The following is a 22,783-nucleotide window of genomic DNA, read 5'->3' as shown; positions in this document are numbered from 1 at the left end:
TGGTTCAAGGCAGTTCCTGATGGTGAGCCTTGAGGCTCCTGCTTGGGATAGCAGCTGATCCTTTGCTTCCCCAGCTTCACCATCTCTTAGCCTCAGGACTGTAGACCCATGTGATGGATGGGCAGCAGCAGGCAGGAGATGGGCAGAGCTCGTCCTGCCTCCATCCAGGTGGAGTACTGGCTGCAATTTACCTTTGAGCAGGAGCTGTCAGGGGGAGATATTTCTGCACCTGTACGATCAAACACTGAAGATGCCACAGCCTGACCTCTCATGGGGCTTACAAGATAGGTGGGTGCTGCTGAAGGTGGGGCAGGACCACCCCAGCTTCATTAAAATCCCTCCAGATGTCCCATGGAGTGCAGGGAGAGGCTCACCCCAAGCAAGGTGTAGCCATACCTGGAGGTGGTCGAGGGGCAGGAGCCCAGGAGAGGTCCTTGACAGCTGGATATTCTGGCTGCCCCACAGCTGCCATAGTGGGACTGAGCATGGCAGTGCTTCCACAAGCAGGGCTTGGAGAGAGCCAGCACACACAGGGACAGGGAGAAATGATGGCAGCCACAAGGATCCTTCTACAGCTGGGTGCCAGGACACGGCAGTGAGGGGATGCTCCTAGGTCCCGCTCTCCCAGCAAAGATGACTCTCACAGAGCTTGGTGTGTTTATAAAGAAGATAATCTTGTTTCATTCTCTCTTGGTCAATAGAAATCCAGTTGCTGGCATCTATTTCCACACCAACCAAAGCCCACGGCTGGGACTCTCCCACTTTCTGTGTGGTGCCTGCAGTGCCCACTTTCCCATGAAACCAGGTGAATAAAGACCTTCCCCCCTTGAGGCTCCTGAGCAGGCATGACCTCCTCTGTGAGGCTTATCAGTACAAACTGAGGTCTGTGTCCAGGGTAATCATCTGTGGGGATAGCAAGGGGAATCCTGCCTGACCATGCCACTGTGGCCAGGACCACTTCAGCTTGGGTTTCCCTCAAAGCTCTTGAATAGACAACATCCCTGGCTGCCTTGTGCTGTGACATTGTGTTGTCACTGTGCGTGGTTTGATTAGGAGCCTCCCCACTCTGGGACTTTGTGTCCCTCACATCTTGGAGATGGGGACACCCAGCTCCTGTTCCAGAACCTGGGCTCGGTTTTTACAGCCTTGTGATCAGGACTGAGCAGGGCTGGTTTGGGCTTGGTTGGGCTGGGGTTTTGTGGTTTTGATGCCTCAGAGCACCCATCTCCAGCTCTGTAAAAGTCCTGCCTGATTCAAACTGCTGCCTGACCCTTATCCTGCCACAAAAGGTGGTTCAGGCTGTGGGGTTTGGGTGAGCCCTTCTCCATTCTTAATCCTGTGTGGCCAGGGGGACAGCAAGCCCCAGGGTTAGTGTCCAGTGCCAGGATCACACACACACCTGCCCTGGTTGTGGGACCCCCACAATGTGTCCCCCCATGTGTGGGGCTGGAAGGGCTCAGTGCCACTGAACGAGTCATGGTGTGATGCCTTCACCCCTTTGTTTCAGCCTCATCCCCAACCCAGGCTGGCTGTGGCTCCAGCACTGACACATTTTTAGCCCACCGTGCTCATTATGCTGAGATGAGTTCTGACTCCGGAGGAGGGTGTGCACAGCTTTATCTGTTTTCCACCCCTTAGGAATTTCCTTAGGCACTTCTATGCCCTATTAGGGTAAGAGAGAGCTTTGAGGAGAACACATCAGTTGGGCAGCACTGCTTTCTCCAGGGCTTCCTGGGTCTTTGGGGTTGAAGCAAGAGGGGCTGTGGCTTGCAGGGATCCCCTCAAGAGGAGCAGAATTTGGATGGCAGGACATCAAGCAGAATTAATGGGCTATTCATTCTGACTGTATGGGAAATCCTTATCTCAACAGTTCACAAACCCAGAAGGGGAAAATTGAAATGTGATTTTAATCTGCAAAAATGACTGTGGAAAATGGTAGCTTCTCGTTCAATTGATCTGCTCCTGTATGCAGCAGAAAGGCTTTAACTCCTATCCAAATGCTTGAAATGAGCAGGCAGGGAGCCGGGCTTGGAAATCATGGGATTCAATCAGGCTTTGTGGAGAGGTTATCATTGCAGTGGAATGTGGAACAGGCTTATCTGGAAACAGAGAAAAATATTTGAGTAAAACGTCCAATTTAAACATAAATCCTGAGATACAGAAACCCTCCCTCTTCCTGCAGGAGGTGCAGCCTTTTCAGCCGATCCTGGTGCTGAGCTGGAGCAGTTTGACTTCCTGAGTCTGAGTTTTTGTTGCTTGAGGCACCTGGAAGGCTGGGAGGAAAAGGCTTCTGCCTTAAGTTCTGATGAGTAATTGGGCTTTGCAGTTCTTTATGGTTTGGATTGGTTAAATCTGAAAGACATTTGAGTTAGAAGTCGCTAAAACTGTTAACTGAAAATAATCAACAGTCTTAGAGGCACAACACCCACTTTCTGACCTGTCCTAGTGCTAAACACACGTCCTAGTGTATTGGGTAAACACACTCTGCGTGTGGGTGCCGTGTGTTTGGCAGGGTCTGGGGCTGGGCAGGAGCTCCTGGGTCACACTGGGCTCCCTCGAAACAAATGGCTGCTGCAGCTCTGGTGTTTCCTTGGAAGTGGGAATTCATCCCCATGGGCAGGGAGCAGCTCCTGCCTGCTCAGTGCAGGTGCAGTTAGAGAGGCAGGAGGACATGGAGGATGAAAAGCTGGAAGGTCCTGATTGTGTGTGTGCTGTAAAGACTTGATGCACTGATGAGTGAGATAACCTGGCTGCTTTGATTTTGAAGAGACAGATAAATAAGGGTTCCTCGGAGCATTAGCTGAGTCCCTTTGGTAATGGTGAGGTGGAAGCGGGAATAAATCAGCGGCATTTGTATGTTATCCTGAGGCCGTGCTGCTTTGGGGGACTCACTCATCCAGGCTTTGCTTGATCAGCACTCAGGGCAGCATAGAGGAGAGTGGACCTGAAAACTAGGAGGGATTCCATTTGGCAGCTACAAATCCCCCCTTTTTCCCCCTAGATATCCCTGTGGACGGCCTCCTGAGCTGCTCCCAGCCTGGCTGTGCTGGCCACCATGGAGGTGGCCAGCAGTGCTTTGAGCCAGCAGGTTTTGGCTTGCATCGCTCCATTTAGAGCTGGCTCCAGCAGCTGCCGGCTGGCATCCGAGGGCTGCGGGGGAACGGAGAGCACATCTCCCGTATGCGGGGCTGGGGTGTGTAGGTTGTTGTCTTATTGAAGACAGCTGCAGGTCTGTCTGCTTGTAAGATGAATATCACTTTAACTGCTCCAAAGGGAAGTATCCCTGGGTGAAAGATGCGAGTGGCTCGGGGCTATTTAGAGCTGAGGATAACATTTCGGTATTTAAACAATTCACCAAGTAATCATAAAGGCTAATGCTTGCTGAGCTTGTTAGGTGGCAGGGAGCTCTGCCAGGCCTGTGCTCCTGCAGCACTGCACAGAAGAGGATGCTTTCCTCCTGGCTGAATGGTCTGTTTGCACCCTTTCTGTGGAAGGAAGGAGGAAAGGTCAGGTTCACCCAGCTGAGTAGCCTGGACATGACCAGAATGTCACCACTTGTGTCTAAGTGCTGGCGCCTTGAGTGAAAAGTCTGGAGCATCTCATCAGCAAGGGAAGGGAGGCTGAAGGGCAGAGCTGCTCTGCAAGGCCAGGATGGCTTTTCTTTTTGGATTTCTTTTACAGTGATATGGAGGTGTTTCCTTTAGGAGGCAGTTTGTATTGATTTATGCTTAATTCACAATTTAGACCACACCTCGCAGGTGCGGGGTCCATAATATAAAGCAGCAAAGACTCACGTACCTCAGGGATATTGGAGCGTAAACTGAGTGGTACATGCACATGAGAGATGGAACAAAAAGAGCAGAAGGTGGGTGAAGGGTACTGCTGGCTCTCAGGGCAGGGTGCCCGTGGGGTGGGACACACAGGTGGGTTTGACTGTGGGCAGGGAAAGTGGCATGAGAGATGGACTGAAAAGGGGTATTCACTCCCACTGCTTGGACATATTTAATGTTCATGGCTCGTTTTCTAGGGGCTTTTGAGTTGTGCTGCTGGGTGCTATAAAATCCATGAGACCCTGCTGTAGTTTCATCCTGACCTCCTCATCTCCAGACTTTCTCCTCTGCTGGCTTTTGCATGGGCTGCTTTTTGCAGAGGCGCTGGGAGCTGGCAGCACAACCAGCAGTAAAGAAAGTGTGGCCCTGATTCAAGCTCTGTCTGAAAGGTATCAGGTTTATAAGCGTGGAATCAAAAGCCGGCATTTTCTGTTCTTGCCAAAGCTCATTGTTGGTTTTGAGCTGATTTTAACCTCAGAAGAAATTTTCCCTCTTGCACTCTTCATGTCTAAGGTTCAAAGACCACCTCCCTGCCTCCCTCAACCCTCAGCCTTTCTATTTTAACTGCTATGCCCGGCAGACCCTGGGCCATGGGCTGGGAGAGGTTTCATGCCATGGGTTGCATGTGCTGGGCTCTCCCAGTGGGGCTGGTATTTGTACTGCATGGCAGCCAGGGCCAAGGTTTCCCTGTGTTGAGCTCCCAAGGACTGCCAGCCATGTGGATAACAAATAAATTGAGAGATACTCAAGGCAAATTTGATGCTATTGTTATGGTTGAGCCCTTTCCTCCAGGTTGGGCTTTGTCACAGTGTTACTAAACCCTCACTCAGCATGGCTTGTTGGAGGGCTGTGAGCAGCAGTGCCTTCCTCTTGTGTCCCAGGGGTGTGTGGTACAACCAGGGAGAAGGTACCTAAAGCACTGTGTTGTGTCTCCGTAATCCAGATGTTCATCAGATGGCTGATGCCATAAGAAGTAATCTCAGTGATGGAGGGACCCAGCATGGGCATCAGCATTGCTGGCAAGGGAGAGCAGCACCCTCCTGGGCACCAGTAGGGCCCACCCGTGGTGTGCTGAAGGTGCCAGATTTGAAACTACAGCTGTATGAACCTTATTTCCCCCAAATCAAACACTTCTGGATGCCTTTGCAAGCAGGGCACAGAAGTTAGGTATGTCTTCCTGAGTGAGAGAGACAGGCAATGCTGTCATGTAGCTCACATCCCCAGGGCAGTGCAGGATCCCAAAGTCATGCCTCTCAGCTTGCTGTCACAGGGAGCTTGGGAGCTGCCTCATGGCCTCCTTGGCCTCACACCCCTCTGTGCCCAAGTGGGATTGTTCTGGAGCCCTGCTAGCCTTGGGGCTGTGAGGGCTCATAGTGATGTCTCAGCTCCCCACACCCACAGCATCCTCATGGCAGCCTCTGAAACCCAGGTTGGGTCTTGCTGGCCTTGCCAGCTCTTTACCTGCAGGAACTGCAGTACTCAAACCCCACACAGCAGCCAGATAGTATCCAGCATATTCTCTGGAGGAAAGGCAATCTCCAGCAGGAGAACAGCATAACTGGGAGCTGCTCTGTCACCTCCGACGCCTTCAGTCTGGTCCCTTGCATTGACCCTGGATGCTGGGGGAAAGCTGAACATCTGCACCCATTTGGTAACATATTGTCATGGGTCCAGCTCTGTCCTTACTCATGGAGGGAGCAGATCCCAGATTCTGTCCACTTCCAAGCTAGTTTTTTGGGAGCCACCTTTAGGAAAGCATCCGCTCTCTTGCCAGGAGCTGCCTGCTGCTTCCCCAGCTGGGGCCAGCCGGCTGATTCTGTCTGGCTGGGAAGTGGCCAGGACAGCCTCTGCCTGGATCAGTGAGCAACTGAAAGGGGGGATTTTATCTGTGTGGTGAATCCCATTCTCCAAGAGCAGCAGGACAAAGCTGGGGTCGGAGCATGACCTGCCCGAGTGAAGAGCTGGATCCTCACTTTGCAAGCTTCTTCCAGGGGCTGGCGCCAGGCTGACTGTGTGCCCCAGAGTGTGCCCAGCCTGCTCTGATCCCCCAGGCATGGGAAGCATAGAAACATCCCCTTGGCCCCTGCCAGATTACAGTGGAATTAATCATGCTGATTACATGCTACCAAAAAAGGAGGTGCTTTCTCTTTTCAGAGCTGCCCCAAACCTCCTCCTTGTGAACAGCAGCTTCAAATTGCTGTTTTCCGCTGCATCATGTCTTGTCTCTGGGTTTTTCAGGAGTTGTAATAATTTTGGACAAAAAGACCAGGAATGACAGCAATCCCAGGCAGCTCAGCCTGCAGAGAAAGCGGGGAGATAACGCATGAGTGTGGGCAGGGAGGTGAATCATGGCTCCAGCAAAATGGGATGTCATCCCAGGGAGAGACAGGCTGAGCCACAGCAGCTCCGCACCCTCTTCTTTATCACAGGGCCCTGAACAGTGTTTTCGGCTCCCTGTCGAGTCACACTGCTGCCTGTATCAGCTGGGATTCATGCCCTACATTTAGTTCTTTCCCTCTAGCTATTCAAAATGGTGTGTGTATGTATGTGTAGATATATATATTCTATCCTATAAGGGCCTCCAAGCAGCACTTCTATGGCCACCTCATTGCACCTGCTTTGTATTCAGGCTATAGCTAGTCTGGTTTGCATGCTGCATCTCAGTTTAATGGGGAAGAACTAATCCTGATTCCATGACTGACAGTCCAAAATTCCTCTGGAGCATTTTCACTGGAGGGATAAGTGAATCTTTCCTCATTTTTTTGTCCTAAAACATGACCAAATACCAACCTGAGTTTGTAAGACTCACCAGACACCCTAAAGACCACATTAAAGGTTGTAACTTGTAGTGACTTAGTGTTTAAGGGCTGCTAACTGCTATCTTGCTATGCACACAAGAAAATGTAGTTTTGCATGTGCAGCCAGTGTATGCTCCATTGCGTGCATCAAGGGAGATGCAAGAAGCCTCAGCAAGCATGATAGCAAGAGCCTGGGGAAAGCAGCTCTCTGTAAGCCCTCGTGGAACAAAGCAGCTGAGTATATGGTGCTTCACTCTTCCTTATTTTTAAGGTGTGATTTTGCTGTTTGAAGTCAGCTCCTTCCCAGACCATGAGCAGCTGGGCTGTAAAGCTAGCCCTGCTTTTAGTGCAAAGATCACAGGGCTCTGAGCTCAAGGCATGCGAGGAATATGACAGCCGGCCAGTGAAATAACTCTGATAGCCATATAGCCCTGTGGAGCGAGAGATGTGCTGGGAAGGAGTGGAGGGGATTCAGGAAGCCAAGCTGAGAGAGAGGCAAAAGCTCTGCCTTTCTTAGGACTTACACGAGCAGCCCCCAGGCTGCAACGAGTAAAGGAGCCCCTTGGGCAATGTGTGTTCTTTGCTGGGGAGATACAGGAGAGGTGTTTGGGATAAAATGTGTCTGATATGCTGTACAATGGCAGAGATGCAGCAGCTCAGGTCTGGTGACAGCACAGTGGTGTTCAGCCATCCCATTACTGTCGTCTTTGTGCTCCAGAGATGCCAGTGGTGATGCCTTGGGCACACCTCTGAGCTCGGTATTCAGTGCTTCGCACTGCAGTGACAAGCCCCTTTTGCAGTGTCTGCTGCCTCACTGCAACGTGTGAACATGCTCATGTTTGCAAATATACCTGCATGGCAACCTTCACACCTTAGCTTTAAGCATCTGTGCCTCTCACTTGTTGAAAATCTGGGCTTTTCTCCTTGAGTGTGGGGGTTTTGGGTCAAGTGAACAAGCACTGAGTGGGCTGATTTGATTTTGCTGCTAGAGTCCACTGCTCGTGCTGGGACAATCTTGGCTTGGATGGTGCTCACTGCTGTGCCCTCTTCTCTCCACAGGACAGCTCATGCCAAAGCCAAGGCTGAGGGGTCTGAGCAGGCAGCTCAGGCAGCTAACAACGAATCGGGCATAGCCAGAATGACGGCCAGGGAGCTCTCTCCAGACTTCTACCAGCCAGGTAGGACCAGAGGCATCTTGTAAGAGGGATTCTGCAATTTCCCCGGGGAATCTGTCCAACTGCTTCACCCGCTTTATAACTCCACAAGTTTCCCTCCTGTCTATCCTAAATCCTCTTTCCCCAAGTTCAGCCATCTCCCTGCCCTGCATTATTTGCTGTCCTCCTTACACCACTGTGCTACCTGCTGGAATATGTTACCATAGGCTGGAGGAAAAGCCCACAGTCCCTCAACTTCTCACGTTTCTCCATGCGCTGAAGCCCTCCCAGCACCATGCAAGGCAGGAAGGCTGCTCGGTACCAGCAGTGTTCCTGCACAGACATCCCTCGTGGCTTTTTCTTGGAACAGCTTTGCACATTGACTCATAAGCCCACACCCTGTGGGGCCCCACACCGCATCAGGGTATGATCAGGCTTGGCTAATTAGGGGCTGTAATATCCTATAAGGAAGTTGTTAATGCAAACTACTACTTCCCTGATTCCCTTTGTATTTATTAGCATTGCTACTGATTATTTGGCTGGGAAAACACTTGGGAGGCTCCTTCTATGAGACCAAGCACTGAGGATTAGTAAATAGGAAGTGTAATACTAGAAGCAGTATTGTGAATGCCATTACCTTTCCCTGGATGAAGTCAGAGAAAGCTTTCCTGTCCAGAGAGGGAAGGCAATAACAGAGCAGAAAACAAGGATCCAAAAGCCTACATTTTTATCATGTCTTCCTTATTACCCACCTTTGTTTCCTGCACCAAATGTCTTGTGGCTGCTGAGGCAGGATCATGATGGACCATCACAGTGGCAAAACTGGGGGTAGATGCTAAAGGCTGACTCTTGTTCAGCAAAACCTGCACAGTTCCTGCTCTGATTTTGGTGCCTCCGGGTCTCTGGTACTACACACCAGCACAGGGCATGCAATGGGAAAGGGGAATCTCCTCGCTTGGCCAAGGAGAGTCATGCTGACAGATTTGCCTAAATTCCCTGTATTCCCACCTTGCTCTGACCTACAGAGTGCCCAGCTGGGGAGATGCCATGCTGAAGGGCTGCCAACTCCCCCCTCACCATCCAGCAAGGCCCATCAGAGCTGGATTTGAGAGGGGAAACACCACAGTGCTTGGGCATGGGCGTGAGCCAGCATGTGCCACTTCATTTAACAATAGCTAAACGTGGCTTGATCCTGACATAAGCCCCCCAGCTGCCATTCACAGCTCCACATTCACCCTTTGCACACTGGGGTATTTATAGCACAGAGGCAAAGGAAACTGGAATTCCTAATGGGAGATTTTGACATCTAGCTAGATTATTTTTTCCACCCATGGCAACTGAGACAATTGAAAAGGTCTTTGCAAAATGCCTGAAGAAGCCTGGCCTCTGCTCCTTGGGTGCTGAATCCTCTCACCACTTTAATGTAGGGCTTTGCTTAGGTCCTGGCCTCTCTCAATGGCTTTGTTAGCTGCTCATGCATGGTTTTATTCTATGATTCTTTTAAATCCCTGAACTCCCTAAGTGCACAAGGGGAAATGTCTCTTCTTCACAGCTGCCTTGTCCAGACAGGCAAAAGTCCACCCTTGGATTTTGCTAGGACTCAGAGCTGCTGGTCACAGAGCCAGGAGAGCCCGGCACTGCTTGGCAGCTGCATTTCACCCTGTTATCCTGGCAGATAGACCCTGATATGTCTGGCAAGGGCAACCCTTCTCAGCAAGCCTCATATCTCTAATAAGTACTGAGCCCTGGGTTTCATTTAGGATATCAACCCTAATAGCTTAAGAGGCGAAGGATACAAGCCAAAGTCCTTGCTTAAATGTCATGCTGAGAGGTGAAAGTGGGGAGGTGATGAGGATCCGAACTATGCAGTGCCCTCCAGGCAGTTGGGGCTTTTTTGGTGTGAATTATTCAGGAGGAGAAGAAAGCAGCAGGAGGGAGCAAGGAGCCTGGAGCTGCAGGCAGCCTATTTTGAGGAATCTGAACAACTGCTGAAATGGCTTCCGAATAATCCACTTGCAGCCAGAAATAAATGGCCCTGAATGGGTCGCCTGCTGATTGACAGGAGCGTGCAGGCAGGCGAGAGCAGCTAAAATCAGTGCCCTTTTCTCCCCAGTGCGGACGCATTGCCTGCATGGGTAGGAAGTAGCAGCATGCAAATCACACCACTGATTTATTAGAGGGAAAGGAGCACCAATCCAAATTTCCCAACCAGGCTTAAATGTGCATCAGGCCTTGGGGTGGAGGATACGAGGGTGGGGACTGCAAGGCAGCTGGGGACAGCGTGACTCCAGGGCCTGTGCTGTTGAGGAACACAGTGCAAGCCCTGTACATCTGCACTCCTGTGCTGAATCGCTTGGATTCAGCAGAATGAGGCCAAAGCCACTTTCAAAAGCAGGTGCTTTGCTTTCAGACAAGGTGAGTTGTGACCTCCCACTGCCTGTAAAGAACACACTTGTTCTCACTTGTTATGAGCATCACAGTGATGTGCAGGGACCCCTGTCCCAGGGTAGGTAGCAGCATGCAGAGCACTGTGCAGGGCTGTTATTCCAAAAGGTATTCCCAGTTGTTCAGTGGTGGATTTTGCTCAGCCCGATGGGTATCTTCGGTGTCAGAATCTGGCTGACCTCCCCAGACCCTAGCTGGGCTGCAGTTTGCTTTGCAGACATGGTCTAGGGTTAAAAAGAAGATTCAATGGTAAGTGAGTGAAGGCAATGTTGCTGAGAGCTGACAAATCATCATGGGAGATGAGGCCAGGACAAAAGCCAAAGCCCTGAGTCACCTTGTGTGATGGTGCTGGGTAAACCGGCTGCTGTTGCAGGGCTCAGTGCAGAGAAGAGGGTTGTGAAACTGGCAGCCCTGCTCCATGCATAAGAAACATGTCTTCCCCATCATAAGGGATGAGAAATATTTGGGGATGCCTGCCTTTCCCAAGGAAACTGGACATCTCCTCTATCCCTTGTGAAGGTGTTACGGTGTTAGACACCAAAGAAGCCACACCAGCCATTCAAAAAACAAACCAAAAACTTGGATGGGAGCTGGATCCTCTTTAACCCCAGGATAACCCATCCATGTGGCCACAAGCTGGACTGCAGATGTTCAGTTTCTTTAGCCTCACCTGGAGCTCCCCAACTGCTCCTTCAGCTCTTTCCAGCTGGACAGCACACGGTGGGGCTCAGAGCTTCCAGCTGCTCCTGGAGGAGACTCTTCCAGGCTCTGGTTTGGGAGCACCTCACCTTCCAGCCTCTCGCAGCCATCCCCAAACCCATTGGTGGTGGTGGCTTTCTACAGCTACCTGAAAGGAGGATGGAGAGAGGAAGGGGCTGGTCTCTTCTCCCAGGTAGCAAGATATAGGACAAGAGGAAACAGCCTCAAGCTGCACCAGGGCAGGGCTAGATGGAGCTGAGGCACAGTTCCTGCCCCAGAGGGTGCTCAGGCATTGGAACAGGCTGCCCAGGGCAGGGCTGCAGGCACTGTCCCTGCAAGTGTTCACACACCATGTAGGCGATGCCCTCAGTGCCATGGGACCTGTGGCCTTGGCAGTGCTGGGAATGGTTGGCCTGGATGAGCTTAAAGCTGTTTTCCAACCCGGCTGATCCGCTGAGCCTCTGGTGGCACGGAGCTGGCTCATTCTGTGTCCCTGCACCCCGCGGGGCAGCTCCTCACACCTCTCCTCTCTCCGCAGGCCCCGAGTACCAGAAGCGGAAGCTGCTGCAGGAGATCATGGAGAACGCGGAGCACGCCATCAACATGGAGGAGGAGGCTCCTCGGCCCGAGCGCGCCCCGCCGCCCCCCACGCCCCCCGACAGCCCCCAGCTCCACGAGCAGGACGAGGCCCGCGGCCGCCCCAGCCCCGCCGCCACCCCGCCGGAGGCCAAGCGGGCCAAGGCGGCTCCGCGCCAGGACGGTGCCCTCCGTCCGGGCAGCTGGGCCGAGCCCGCCGGGCGCTCGGGTGGCGGAAGCCCCGCACCCCCTGATGGCGAGGCCCGGCCGGGGTCCCGCGGCTGGGCGCGCCCGGCCGAGCAGATGGAGATCGAGCCGCTGCAGAGGAAGGCGCGCGAGCCCGACGTGGAGCACTTCCAGGGGTACCACAGCTACGCCGTCCGGACCTCCCCGGCCACGGACTATGAGGAGGAGCCGCTCATCGAGCCCGAGCCGCCCTCCCCGGAGCCCCGGGGGGACGCCCAGCTCCGAGGGGGCACCCCAGTCCCGCCGCAGGAGCGGGAGGAGAAGCCGGCGGCCAAAGCGGAGTTCAAAGCGGAGGTCAAGCCGGAGCCACCGCGGGACAAGGAGCCGAAGCAGCGCCCCAGCCCCGAGCGCAAGGCTGCGGGTCAGGCTGAGCCCAGCGCCAACAAGAAGGCTGAGGCCAAGGGGCCGCGGCGCATAGAGCCCAAGGCGGGGGCCAAGGGGCGCCCTGGCCCGGTAGCGGCGGTGGCGGCAGCGCAGGAGGTGCAGGAGTGCGAAGAGGTGAGGCGGGAAAGCCCGGAGGCTCCCAGGCTTTGCGGGGGTTGGTGTTTGCTTGAAGGATGCAGAGCCCATGGCCCTGGGGCTGCAGTGAGCCCCGAGTCCTGCCCGCAGGCTCGTTCTGGGATCCCAAGGGCTGATGGAGGGATTTGGTTGCCTCTCTCCTGTTGCCTTCCCAGCCAACGCTGCCCTGGATGCTGCTGATGGCTTTCATAACCCTATTACTTTAACTCCCTCTCTGCACTAGGGCACGTGCATTTTAGGCACATCTCTGTCTCAAAATTGGAGGAAAACAGGCATCTTATTAACTTTTTTAATGATTTTTCTCTTGTTCTTGCCCACCCTTTTACCAGCCAATGTGGAGCTGGAAATGGGGGGGGGGGGGGGACGGACTCTAGGCCAGGGAAGAAAAAGCTGAGTGGGTTTTCTTTTTTTTACCCAGTGCTTTTATGTTTTTGCAGTAGGGGCATCTTACAAGTTGAACTGTGACACTGACTCACCAGCGGGTTAACACAGAGTCACTGAAATTCAGTTTTGCTGTTAGCAAATACAGCTGTAAAACCAGACATTTTACAAGCCTGCTGCCTCTCACCTTGCAGCCTTTCGATGTGAATGGTTCTGATGACACTTCAGACAAGCACAGCTTGGAAATATGTTGGTCTGAAATCACAGCAGTCTCATGTGGATGCATTTGTCCGTCTTAAAAATGGCAACTTTTATAAACGTGGGCAATGCAGGTGGAGAAGGGAATTGGGACAAGCTGCTTGATACAGGCTTAGCAGTTCATGTGCTTAGTTGTGGTCTTCTTTAACCTGATTTAGTCTTTCTAGAAGAAAGGGGAGGGGAGGAGGAATTCACTGAGTTTGAAATTCAGGCTGGTTATTAATTGCCACATTTCTGTGCATCAGGAGGGGATGGTTCTGGTATTTTTAAACAGCAGAATCAAGCTTCATCTGTCTCCCTGCCTTGAGCTGTGGGGTGTAATACCCTGGTTTGTGTTTTTCCTTCAGGGACCTAACACAATCGTGATCTGCATGGTCATCTTACTCAACATTGGTCTGGCCATCCTGTTTGTACATTTCTTGACATGATGTGCCCCTCGGACAAGGTAAGAAGAGCAATAAGCTTTTAATCCTCAATTTATAGACATAACTATGGATGTTATAGGTTGGCTAGCTTTACTGACTAATCAATCCCTTGTGGATGTCCTGGTGATGAAAATGCATGGACATTTATTCCATAGATGCAATTACCTTGCGTTGAGCATTGAGTTTCTCAGTTACTCTTTGTCTGTTCCAAGAGTGAATTATAGAGCAATTTCAGTGGATAGTTCTCAAGTCTTTTCATAAAGTGATTTCCTCACAGTTAAAAAAATGGAACTGTGTTGATCTGATACCATCCCACAGGGGTTTTTTTTGCCTTCCCACAGTATAGTTTTGGGTTCCCATCTGCATGGGTATGGTTCATGGAGGGAAACTTCTATGAATGGTAAATTTAAAACTTGTTTCCTGCAAATATGCTTCAAGAAACACTTTGAATTTGATGGTCTGTGGTGGCTGGTGCCAGGTAACTCGTTCATTGCAGTATTCATTGGCAAGAATACAAAGAAAATACAAAACTGTGAAATTTGCAGCTCTAACTGCACCAGTGCTAGTTCTGCAGGTGTTGTTATGTAGTTGTTTTATTAAAGGTAAATATAAGCTGGGATGATATTGGGCCACATTCCCTGAGCCTCCTGTGGGCTAAAACTGCTCTGCTGGGCACTGTTTTCTGTTGTGTTATTAGTCCCCACACAGCGTGCAGAGGTGAAAGCCTTGCAGACAGATGTGATTACATGTCAATTGCGTGTTTTGCTCCCCCTTGACTCTCCCATTCATCTGTGTCTGGGACAGGCGTTGCTGCTGATGGAGACCATGGACCTTGGCGGGGATTAAATCTCAGCCACCTGGAAACACCTAAGAGGAGGACTTTGAGATCCCAAGGTTGCACTGCAAACATCAACCTTAAATGAAAGCGCCTGAAGTTCAGTTCAGTCTCCTTGTTCCCAGGCTGTGGCTGGCCTCTGCAATCTACCAAGGAAAAACCAGGGTTTCTGCAATTCAGCCTCCTTCTCTCCTTTGTATGAAATAGCAGTTGCCTTAAATTATTCTCACCAAAGCCATCAACTGTCCTGTCGTGCCAGTGATGAGGGATTTATCTGTAGCTGTAGGAGAACGAGTGAGAAGGTCTTATGTGTGCACACTGATGTGTTTTGTAATTCCTTTGGTTGACTCAGTGTCAGAGATTTTCCCAAAGACTATCATCCATGGCTTGGAGATGAAGCAATACACAGCAACCAAAGTGACTCTCGGAGCTGTGCCATGGCTAAGGGTGGACGTCACCCTCCGTGCTTGGAAGTCATCCAAAGGGACGAACAAAAGTCTTTCCTTTTCCCATTGCCTGGAGTTGTTTTCCATGTATGGAGGACTGAGAGGGGGAGCAAGTTGAAATTGGGCTTGTTAATGTGTAACCAGAGTCCTGCCCATGCCTGTTGATGTGCCCTGGAGGGGGACTGCTGGATGGGGTGTGAGGGACAGGCTGATCCAAGGATGTTTGTGCATGTGGAGGGTGCTGCAGGTGGACAATGTGCCCGTGTCAGGACCAGGCACCGTCTGAGTACTCTCCTGCTACCAGCAATACTCTGTACAGAAGTGTCTTGCAGTGGCAGAGTTCCCACTGTAACAGGAAAGGAAATTGGTGTGCTGAATCTGTCCCTTTACCCCTTTTTACTATGAAAATGGTGTGAGTTACAATAAAAAGGAGGTACTTACTGAAAAATACCTCTGCATACCCACAGGTTCCTCCCCTGGATGCGCTGGGCTGCAGGGGGGCTCCTGAGCTCTCTCACTGTGACAGAGTGAACAGACTTCCCAGCCAGAGGATGCAGGGTGGCTGTTGTGGGAGCGGTTATGCTATTCCTGAAAGAAAAAAGGGTGCAGAGACCCTATCAACTCCAGTGTATTTGGGTTTTAGGCTCAAACATACGCAGCAGCCAGACTCTCAGCAGTGGTAGAGCACAGTGGGGCAATTCTAGCTGTTGTGTTGTGTGCAAGGCTTAGAGGCCTGGGTGGTTTGCACCAATTCTTCCCAAAGCTGCTACAGAGAGTGACCTTTGGAAGGAGATGTTCCCACCGTGACCTGCTCTGATCCTTAGTAGTGCAAACTTAGAAAGTCAGCGCATCTGATATTGCAGTTTAGTGTGAAGCTGAGTGCTTGGACATGTTTCTTCCTTCTTTTAAGAGCATTATGTATTTTCTATCCATTTTTAAGATAATTGGAAATGTTATTTATAGTTGGTTGTGCACCTCTGTGTATCCTGAAGTCCCACAGCACAGGACTGGGCAGGAAAACCTTAAGGGACTGGAAAGAATGGGGAAATGATGGTTAAGGAAAAAAAAAGCCAGATGCCCAGTCTGCTCCAAAGGTCAATCTGAAAGGATTTCTGAGACAGGGTGGCAGAAATGCAGGGTTTTACACTGACTGGAGACACAGGGCAAAACCTGCCTAGTTTATCAACTCTGATTATGGCATAAGAGAATGGGAATAATTGAGTACTTTTATTTGTGAACCAAGTTTATTTTTTAACCTTATTGAGCTCAGGAATGTTGTCACAGTAGCAAATAATGTGGTGTTAACTGTGGGAGAAGTGAATGTGATCCTTTTCTAAAAGCCATGTGGCTGTACCAGTCCTGAGAAAGCTGTGCAGCATCATCAACACTTCCACAGAGCATAGTTTAGTAACAATTTGCTTTTTTCCCCCCTTTTCTTAACTATAAATGTATTGCAAACCCCAGGCTCTGCTGCCTTTGATGTTTTATCTCCATTTGCTGGCATTCACTTGCCAGCTCTGCAGTTTCAATATGCCAACTGATTTTATTAGCCACGAAGACGATTTCCACTGAGAGACCTGAGGGGCTTTTATTCATCACTAAGCACAAAACTTGATCTTTTTCAACAGTGCTAAGGTAATTCCCCCTCCTCCCATCCCGTTTTTTATGCATGTGATATGCACTCAGTAATGTGCTTTCCTTCTAGTAACCTTCTGAGAAAAGTAGGTAGAGTTGCTTTTATGTGACGTATAAATATATCCATATTGTGCTGAGATATGGATATATACACATACATACATATAGCCCCTTAGGGATTTTGTTTTCTTAGATGCAAAATAACAGATTTACCTCAAACTGCATGCTTTCAAAACTGACTAGGATATTGTGGTATACTTTCAGGTCTTACAAAGATGCAGATACAGTTCACTCTTCACACAAAAATACCTTCAGCACAGGTTTTGCAAGCTGTTTACTACAATCTGTGTGCTACTGTCCAGAGTTTTCTGTCGGTTGTTCTGCTGGATTACGTGCAATAATAAACAGTTATCTGCTCACTGTAGCCATGTGGATGTTTGCAGGGGGGATCTCCAGGTTGACATATTCACTCCAGTCTTAAAGGCCTGTTCATCAACATGTGGTGTGGGATTTCACAGGCAGCATCTGGATGGTTTTTAGCTTTTTCCCAATATCTGTTTGAAAACCTTGATTTTTTTTGTTGATGGAGGATACTTTGCAAAGAGAATTGTTTTCCCTTACTGCTTTCTAGAAATTTGGTGCCATTCATTCGAGGGCACCTCCTGCTCTCTCAGCAAGCTCTGTGTGCTGCCATTGTGCTGGCCTCTACTTGAGGTTGCATGAGGCCAGGAGGGAAGGCTGCTCACTGGCCCCAAGCCTGCCTGGGCAACACAGATGGCTGCTGACAGGTCCCTTTGCTGCCTCCCAACCCCAGGCGTGCTGACAAGTTTCTTGCAAGCTGTGTGTCACTGCTTGCTCCTTCAGTGCTGGGGTCCTCCTGGGTTTGATGAGGAGCAATTCTCTCTTTTGCCTATGGCCTGTCTTCTTGCTCGGCCTCTTGAAACAGCCAAAGTGAGAGGAAAGCCAGGCATGAGGGACAGGGAAATGGTAGCCCTGGGAAGAGTGATTTATGGAGGAGGATGGGAGAGCGGAGCCCAGCGCCAGCCAGGGGCAGCAGGGCCCGGGGGCCTGAGGAATCCAGAGTAGCCAAAACCTTCAATCCCTTTTCTATTTCTGGAGTGTCTCACATGAGCAAAGCCAGGCTGTGCACAGAGGCTGGTGGGAGACAGGCTCAGCCTCCATGGGCAGCAAGACCTCTGCGTTCACCCAGCGAAGCTGGGAGTTCGTGTGATGGAAGATTATGTGCTCTGGTAAAGACTTAGGGAGCTGAGTTTAGTGAAATGATGGCCATGCTCTCCTCTTGGCTGGTTTTGCTTCTGGTATGGTAGGAACCAGCAGCATCTCATTCATCCAGTCACTGGGAGGAGGCTGGGGGCAGCGGGGGTAACCGGAGCCTTATGCACCTCTTAAATCAGAGGCTGATGAATGGATCAGATCTTTGGCCCTTGTGTGACAGAGGCAGCAGGGAGGGTGGTGGGTCTGCTGCTAAGGCAATGACATAGTGCTTAAAAAATACTGATAAAGGCCCTTTCCCCAGGAGAGGGGGACCAGCACTGAATCTCTGACTAGGGAGCTGCTGGTCTCCAGGAGTAATGTCCCCTACGCTGCCCCTGGCCGAGCGTCAGCGGGTGCAGGCAGGGAGGTGTCCGACATGTGAGAACCAGGATAAAGGCATTGGCCTGATCCTGTGTCTGAAGGGCAGCAGCCTTAGCCTCAGCAGCCTTAGCAGTGGGAGGGAAGGTGCAATCTGAGCTGTGGTGTCCTTTGCGAGTGACCTGCTCAGGACTCCTAGGGATGGCCACGCTGCCCTCCACCGGCCTTGCGGGACATCGGGGCTCTCCAGAGCATCCACCTCTCTTGGCCTTCTTTTTTGCGTGAGAGGAAGGACCAGAGCTGGGGTGAAGGTGTCCCCAGCAGCGAGCTGGTGCTGGGAAGCACTGAGGGGTTACTGTGCTCCATCTAGGAATGGGTCTGGGGCTGCATCACCACCTTCACTGCAGGACCTTCCCTGGAGAAAGCCAAAATGACTCCAGAAGCATTAATGCATCCAGGAATAGCCACTGTTAGCAGCTCCAGGGAAACTTCTTCCCATGCCTGGCTCCAGCTTAGCCTCCAGCCCCAGCTCTGAAAGCTTTCCCACCCCACCTGACCAAGTCAAGGGCACGCCATGCCCTGCTCAAGGCTAGCAGCAAGAGTTCCCATGGTGGCCACCCTCTCCTATCCTCTTCTACCAGAAACACTGGCATTGCATGGATGGAAATAGTTGCTTTCATTTCCTCTGGGCAGCCACCCAGACTGTGGCTCTGAGGACACACAGGATCAGCCAGCAGGGAAATACAGTGGGACCTTGCTAACAACCTCAAAATCACACCAGGCCTTCTCCTTGAGCTGGGAAAGCTTTTAAAGGCTTCCTGGCTTGTGGCTTGAGGCATTCCCTTTGGGAGGGGCAGCATGTGGCTGCCGGTGTGCTCACAGCATCCCCCGTCTCTATAGGAACAGCACAAGTCACAAGGTGGTTATTAAAAAACCCTGAGCCATTATAAAACACAGATTGTCCTTAATACTCTGCCCATCACCCACAGCGCAGGGTATGTGGGATTGTAGTCATGGTTCCTCCCTCAGGCAATAGCTGGGAAAGTGCCCCTAAATTGGGGCACAGGCGATGCCAGCGATGCCTTCCCATCAGGGTCTGCATTTAGACCCTGCAGGGCATAGGTGTGAAGGGCTGGTTAAGTGCTAAACTGCGGGTGTTTTAGTAAATTAGACTTCGATCCACTGTGCATCGTAGCACACTGCCTGCAATGGATGCTGTGGTTTGGAGGGTGCGGAGGAGCAACCTCTGTGAGCAGGGAGAGCAGGCATGGCCAGGGGCAGCACTGGGTTGCAGAATGAAGAAGTAACTGCTGTGTGAGTACATGGGTACTGCTGGAGGACTCTGCCCCAGGGAGCCTGCTTGAACTAATCAGTTCGAAGAAGCAGCTGGGGCCCAAACCAGACTGAAAAGGGTCTGGATCTAACTCATTCCCTGACGTGTGCTTCACCCTCTCTTGCGACTCTGAAAAATTTAAGCAGTGGCTCAGCATCCTCTTTAAGTGACCTGAGTGTTACTAATTTAAAGGTGCCACTATTTTAATGTTAGTAATGTGCTCTTTGCAGAATCATGCCGCAGAGTGGAAGCCAAGCTCTAATAGCCTGCTCTGGTTGCAGTGGGATGCTGGGTGCTCTCATGGTCTTTTTGTCCCTTTTTGGGGGGAACTGCTGGTGTTTTGTGGGTTACTTCCTAATGTGGCCCTGGGGCAGGCTGGGTCCTGAGTGCTGGCCAGGATTGAAGGTGAGAGGCTCTCCCAAAGAGCCATCAGCATGGCCACACTCTCCTCTGGCACAGGCTGGCATGGATGACCAATTTCCCTCCTGAAAGTACCTTTTCCACCACCCAATTCTAGAGACAAGGTAAGGAGAAAACCGACCGGGGCTTAAACTGAGGATTTTGGTAAGTTATTTAAACTTCTGTGTTTTGCAGGAGGAAATAACCCTTACTTGGGATCCATCCACGCACTGTGTAGAGGTGATAACTGTGTGGCCCCTATCACCAATGCATTGGGACCAGCCAGATTCAGGTAAACATGCTGCATGAGGTGTCTCCTAAACTGAAAGTCTCAGCTGAATGCCATGAGCTTCAGCCAGCCCATGCTTCTTCAGACCCATAAACCTCACTCATCCCTTCCCCAAGCTGCTGCCTCTTCCATCTGCCCCTCTGCACTGCTCACAAATCCATCCCCTCTGCTCAGGGCTCCACCACAGTGTCGGGTCCCTCCTTTCCTGCCAGGGGACTTGTTTGCTTGTAATTGAAGAAAGCAGATGGCATTTTACCAGGTTGAAAAGCACTGGAAGGGCAGGGGTTAGAAATAATGAGCTAAAAGGTTAGATCAAATTGAGAGGCAGCGTCAATGTGGGAAATTATTTAGGGGTAGCACATTCTCTATTTGGTGGCATATTTATAAACCTGTAGCCTACACTCATGCTGTTGAGACTAAATGAATGCTGAGTGTAAAACACAGCTTCAGACTTTATGAGCAGGGTGGGGTGTTGCAGGGTACAAAGTAATCCAGGCTGAAGCTTGAAGGGGGTTCTCTGGTTTCTTACAAGGCATAAAGGCTTTTATTCAGACTCTGGGTATCCAGAGGAAGTTACAGTGTGAAGAGTTATTGCTTTTCATTCCTTTCTGCTAGTGATTTATTTCCTGGCAGCACGCAGCTGCCTGCACTCTCAACCAGCATCTCCTTAGCAAGCTGAGTGCTGACCTTCTGCCTCCACTTCCACCTAAAACTCTCTCAACTCCTCTTCATGTTGGAATACGTGCAGGAGCCGGAGCTCATTTCTCATCTGCAGGGTTTAATGCTCTGGTGCATTTGCTGGAGATCTCGTGGTGCTGAGGGGATTTATCTGCCAATTACTTCTCAAAAGATAACAAAGGGTCATGCAGTACTTGGCACATAAGGGCAGAAAGGGGAGAACTGGGGTTTAATTGAATACCAACTATGTTGCCCAAAAATTTCAGAACTATCAATTAGCTGTTGGCCTGGGGCTGAAGTTTAATTAAGAGAATACTGTTTTTAGGGTGTCTCTGTCTGGGGGAAGAAAGCATAAAGGCAAGCATTGAAGGAAATGTGATGGGAAGGTGGAAAAAGACCCTGCTGGTGAGGCGTCAGGGCTGAGCTGTTACTTGGGTTTGCAGAGATCAAGACCATCTATCAGACTGCATGTCCCATGTCTGAGAAATGCCTTAGGTCAGGATGAAGGTGAGTTTCCAAGCTCAGACATTAAATCCTCTTCCCACATGGCCTCAGGACAAAGTTGTCTTTCCTGCTGCTCTCTGCACCTGCAGCCATGGGGTGAAGAGCTTGGGGACACAGGACAGCCTGTTCCCAAGGAGATGCTGCCTGTGCATGAGGGCCTCGGAGGCACCATCCTCTATAGACCCCAGCACCAAGGGCTAAGCTTTTCTGCCTTGGTCTAGTTACTGTACTAAAGCAAACAGTATGGGGATGCACACAGCCTTGACTTCTCCTCCTCTCCAGCCTCACTAGGCTTGCAGGAGGTCACCAAAGTACTGCACTGCTAAGAATGGAGCAGGGAGGGAAAGGGGAAAGGAGAGGATGTGGTGCTGCTCCCTCTGTGTCCCTGACTGCCAGAGATGGCTATGGCATGTGTGCACCCCTAGGTGCCTGTGTACTCAAGGGCTCTCTGCCAAAGGGACCTGCAAGTCACAGCTGGCTGTGAAGATGGAGAAAATTAATCCCTGTGCAGGCTAGATAGGGTATGGAGTGGCTTAAGGGGATTAAGCTGTTATGTTTTGAGGAGATAACTCTGATGCATTGCAAGAAGGTCTCATTAGCACAGAAAACCAGTTTAGTTCTGGGCTGTAAAATAAGATGTTGTTGTTAGACTCAACCCAGCCCATGTGAGAGCTACCACATCCAAAGGTAAGAGCTGACACATCCAAATCTGGATTTTGACATGTTCAGAGGAACAACAGCCACCCCAGGACTCACCTTCCTCCTGCTCTGCTTTACCTGTGTGTTACTTCAAGGCACCCTGATCCTTACTGCACTGGTTTATCTGCAGATGCTTCTGTCAATGGATGTTCTGAGCTGCTAAGGAAAAAAACCCTTCTAAGGGGGAAAAACCTTTACTAGAGAACAGATCGTTACAAGCAAATTGTTTCAATTCCGAGTTTCTTTCACTAAGTGGAATAAATTCCTCACATAGTAGAATCACTTCCATATTCTTCAAGAAACAAATCACAAATCCCTGTAGAGCACTCCTTTAACAACAGTGAAGAGGAGTTTTGTTTCTGAATTCCCAATATACAATACACAAAAGAGCCCCAAAATGGTATGAACTGTTACATTCCAAACAGACACTGTTTCAAATATCTGCAAAAACCCAATGCTCTCTTCCCTTATCCTACAGTTACTTTGGGGCAAAGTAGATGATATTTTAAGAACTCACAATATAACCTCCATGCATACAAAGCCACCCTACACAAAAATTAAACAGGTCTCGGGCAGTTCCCCATACATCAGTGAGAGGTGAGGTCTTTTTCTGGCTCGCCCAAGGAAGTGATTTCCCATAGATGCAGGGTGGTTATTGAAGATCTTTAACATCAGCTGAAACCAGGACAAGTGAGGCTGAATTGGCAGTTCAAGGAATGTTTTACAGTCACTTGAGGGTTATTAGTGGCTATCACTTGTTTCATTTGGCAAGCGTTTGGCTTATGTGTAATCTTTTTCATTTTACTCCTAGTACAGACAGTCTTGAAAACCTGGAGGGAGTGTCATTGAGCTGGTTTCTTGGATGCTGCAGGTTATGAATATCCACTTTGCTCACAAGAAGGTAGCAGCAATTAGAATCATGTCTTATAATCAGTGTGCCATTTATCACAAAACACTTCAAGGACTTTCACAAATTATTCTCAGGAAAAAAGAGAATTGCTTCTGCGATTGAAATGAAACTGTATAGCTAGGATGGAAAGC

General features: G+C 50.4%; 1 protein-coding gene across 1 annotated transcript in view; it reads left to right on the top strand.

Moving 5' to 3' along the window:
* The window catches only part of JPH2 (junctophilin 2), a 30,570-nt gene extending 13,899 nt beyond the window's left edge, over positions 1 to 16,671 (top strand). The window contains exons 3-6 of the mRNA XM_061375427.1: positions 7,688 to 7,806; positions 11,465 to 12,246; positions 13,254 to 13,351; positions 14,136 to 16,671. Of these exons, the coding sequence (XP_061231411.1) occupies positions 7,688 to 7,806; positions 11,465 to 12,246; positions 13,254 to 13,334 (982 nt within the window). The 3' untranslated portion in view covers positions 13,335 to 13,351; positions 14,136 to 16,671. The remainder of the gene's footprint in view (positions 1 to 7,687; positions 7,807 to 11,464; positions 12,247 to 13,253; positions 13,352 to 14,135) is intronic.
* The last annotated feature ends 6,112 nt before the right edge of the window (positions 16,672 to 22,783 follow it).

This window comes from Neopsephotus bourkii, unplaced genomic scaffold, assembly GCF_033783945.1.
Source record: "Neopsephotus bourkii isolate Nb327-2 ecotype Australia unplaced genomic scaffold, CSIRO-AGI_Nbou_v1 NB_1663, whole genome shotgun sequence".
Taxonomy (NCBI): Eukaryota; Metazoa; Chordata; class Aves; order Psittaciformes; family Psittacidae; genus Neopsephotus; species Neopsephotus bourkii.
Note: the sequence above shows the minus strand (reverse complement) of the source record. Positions and strands in the feature narration are given on the sequence as shown.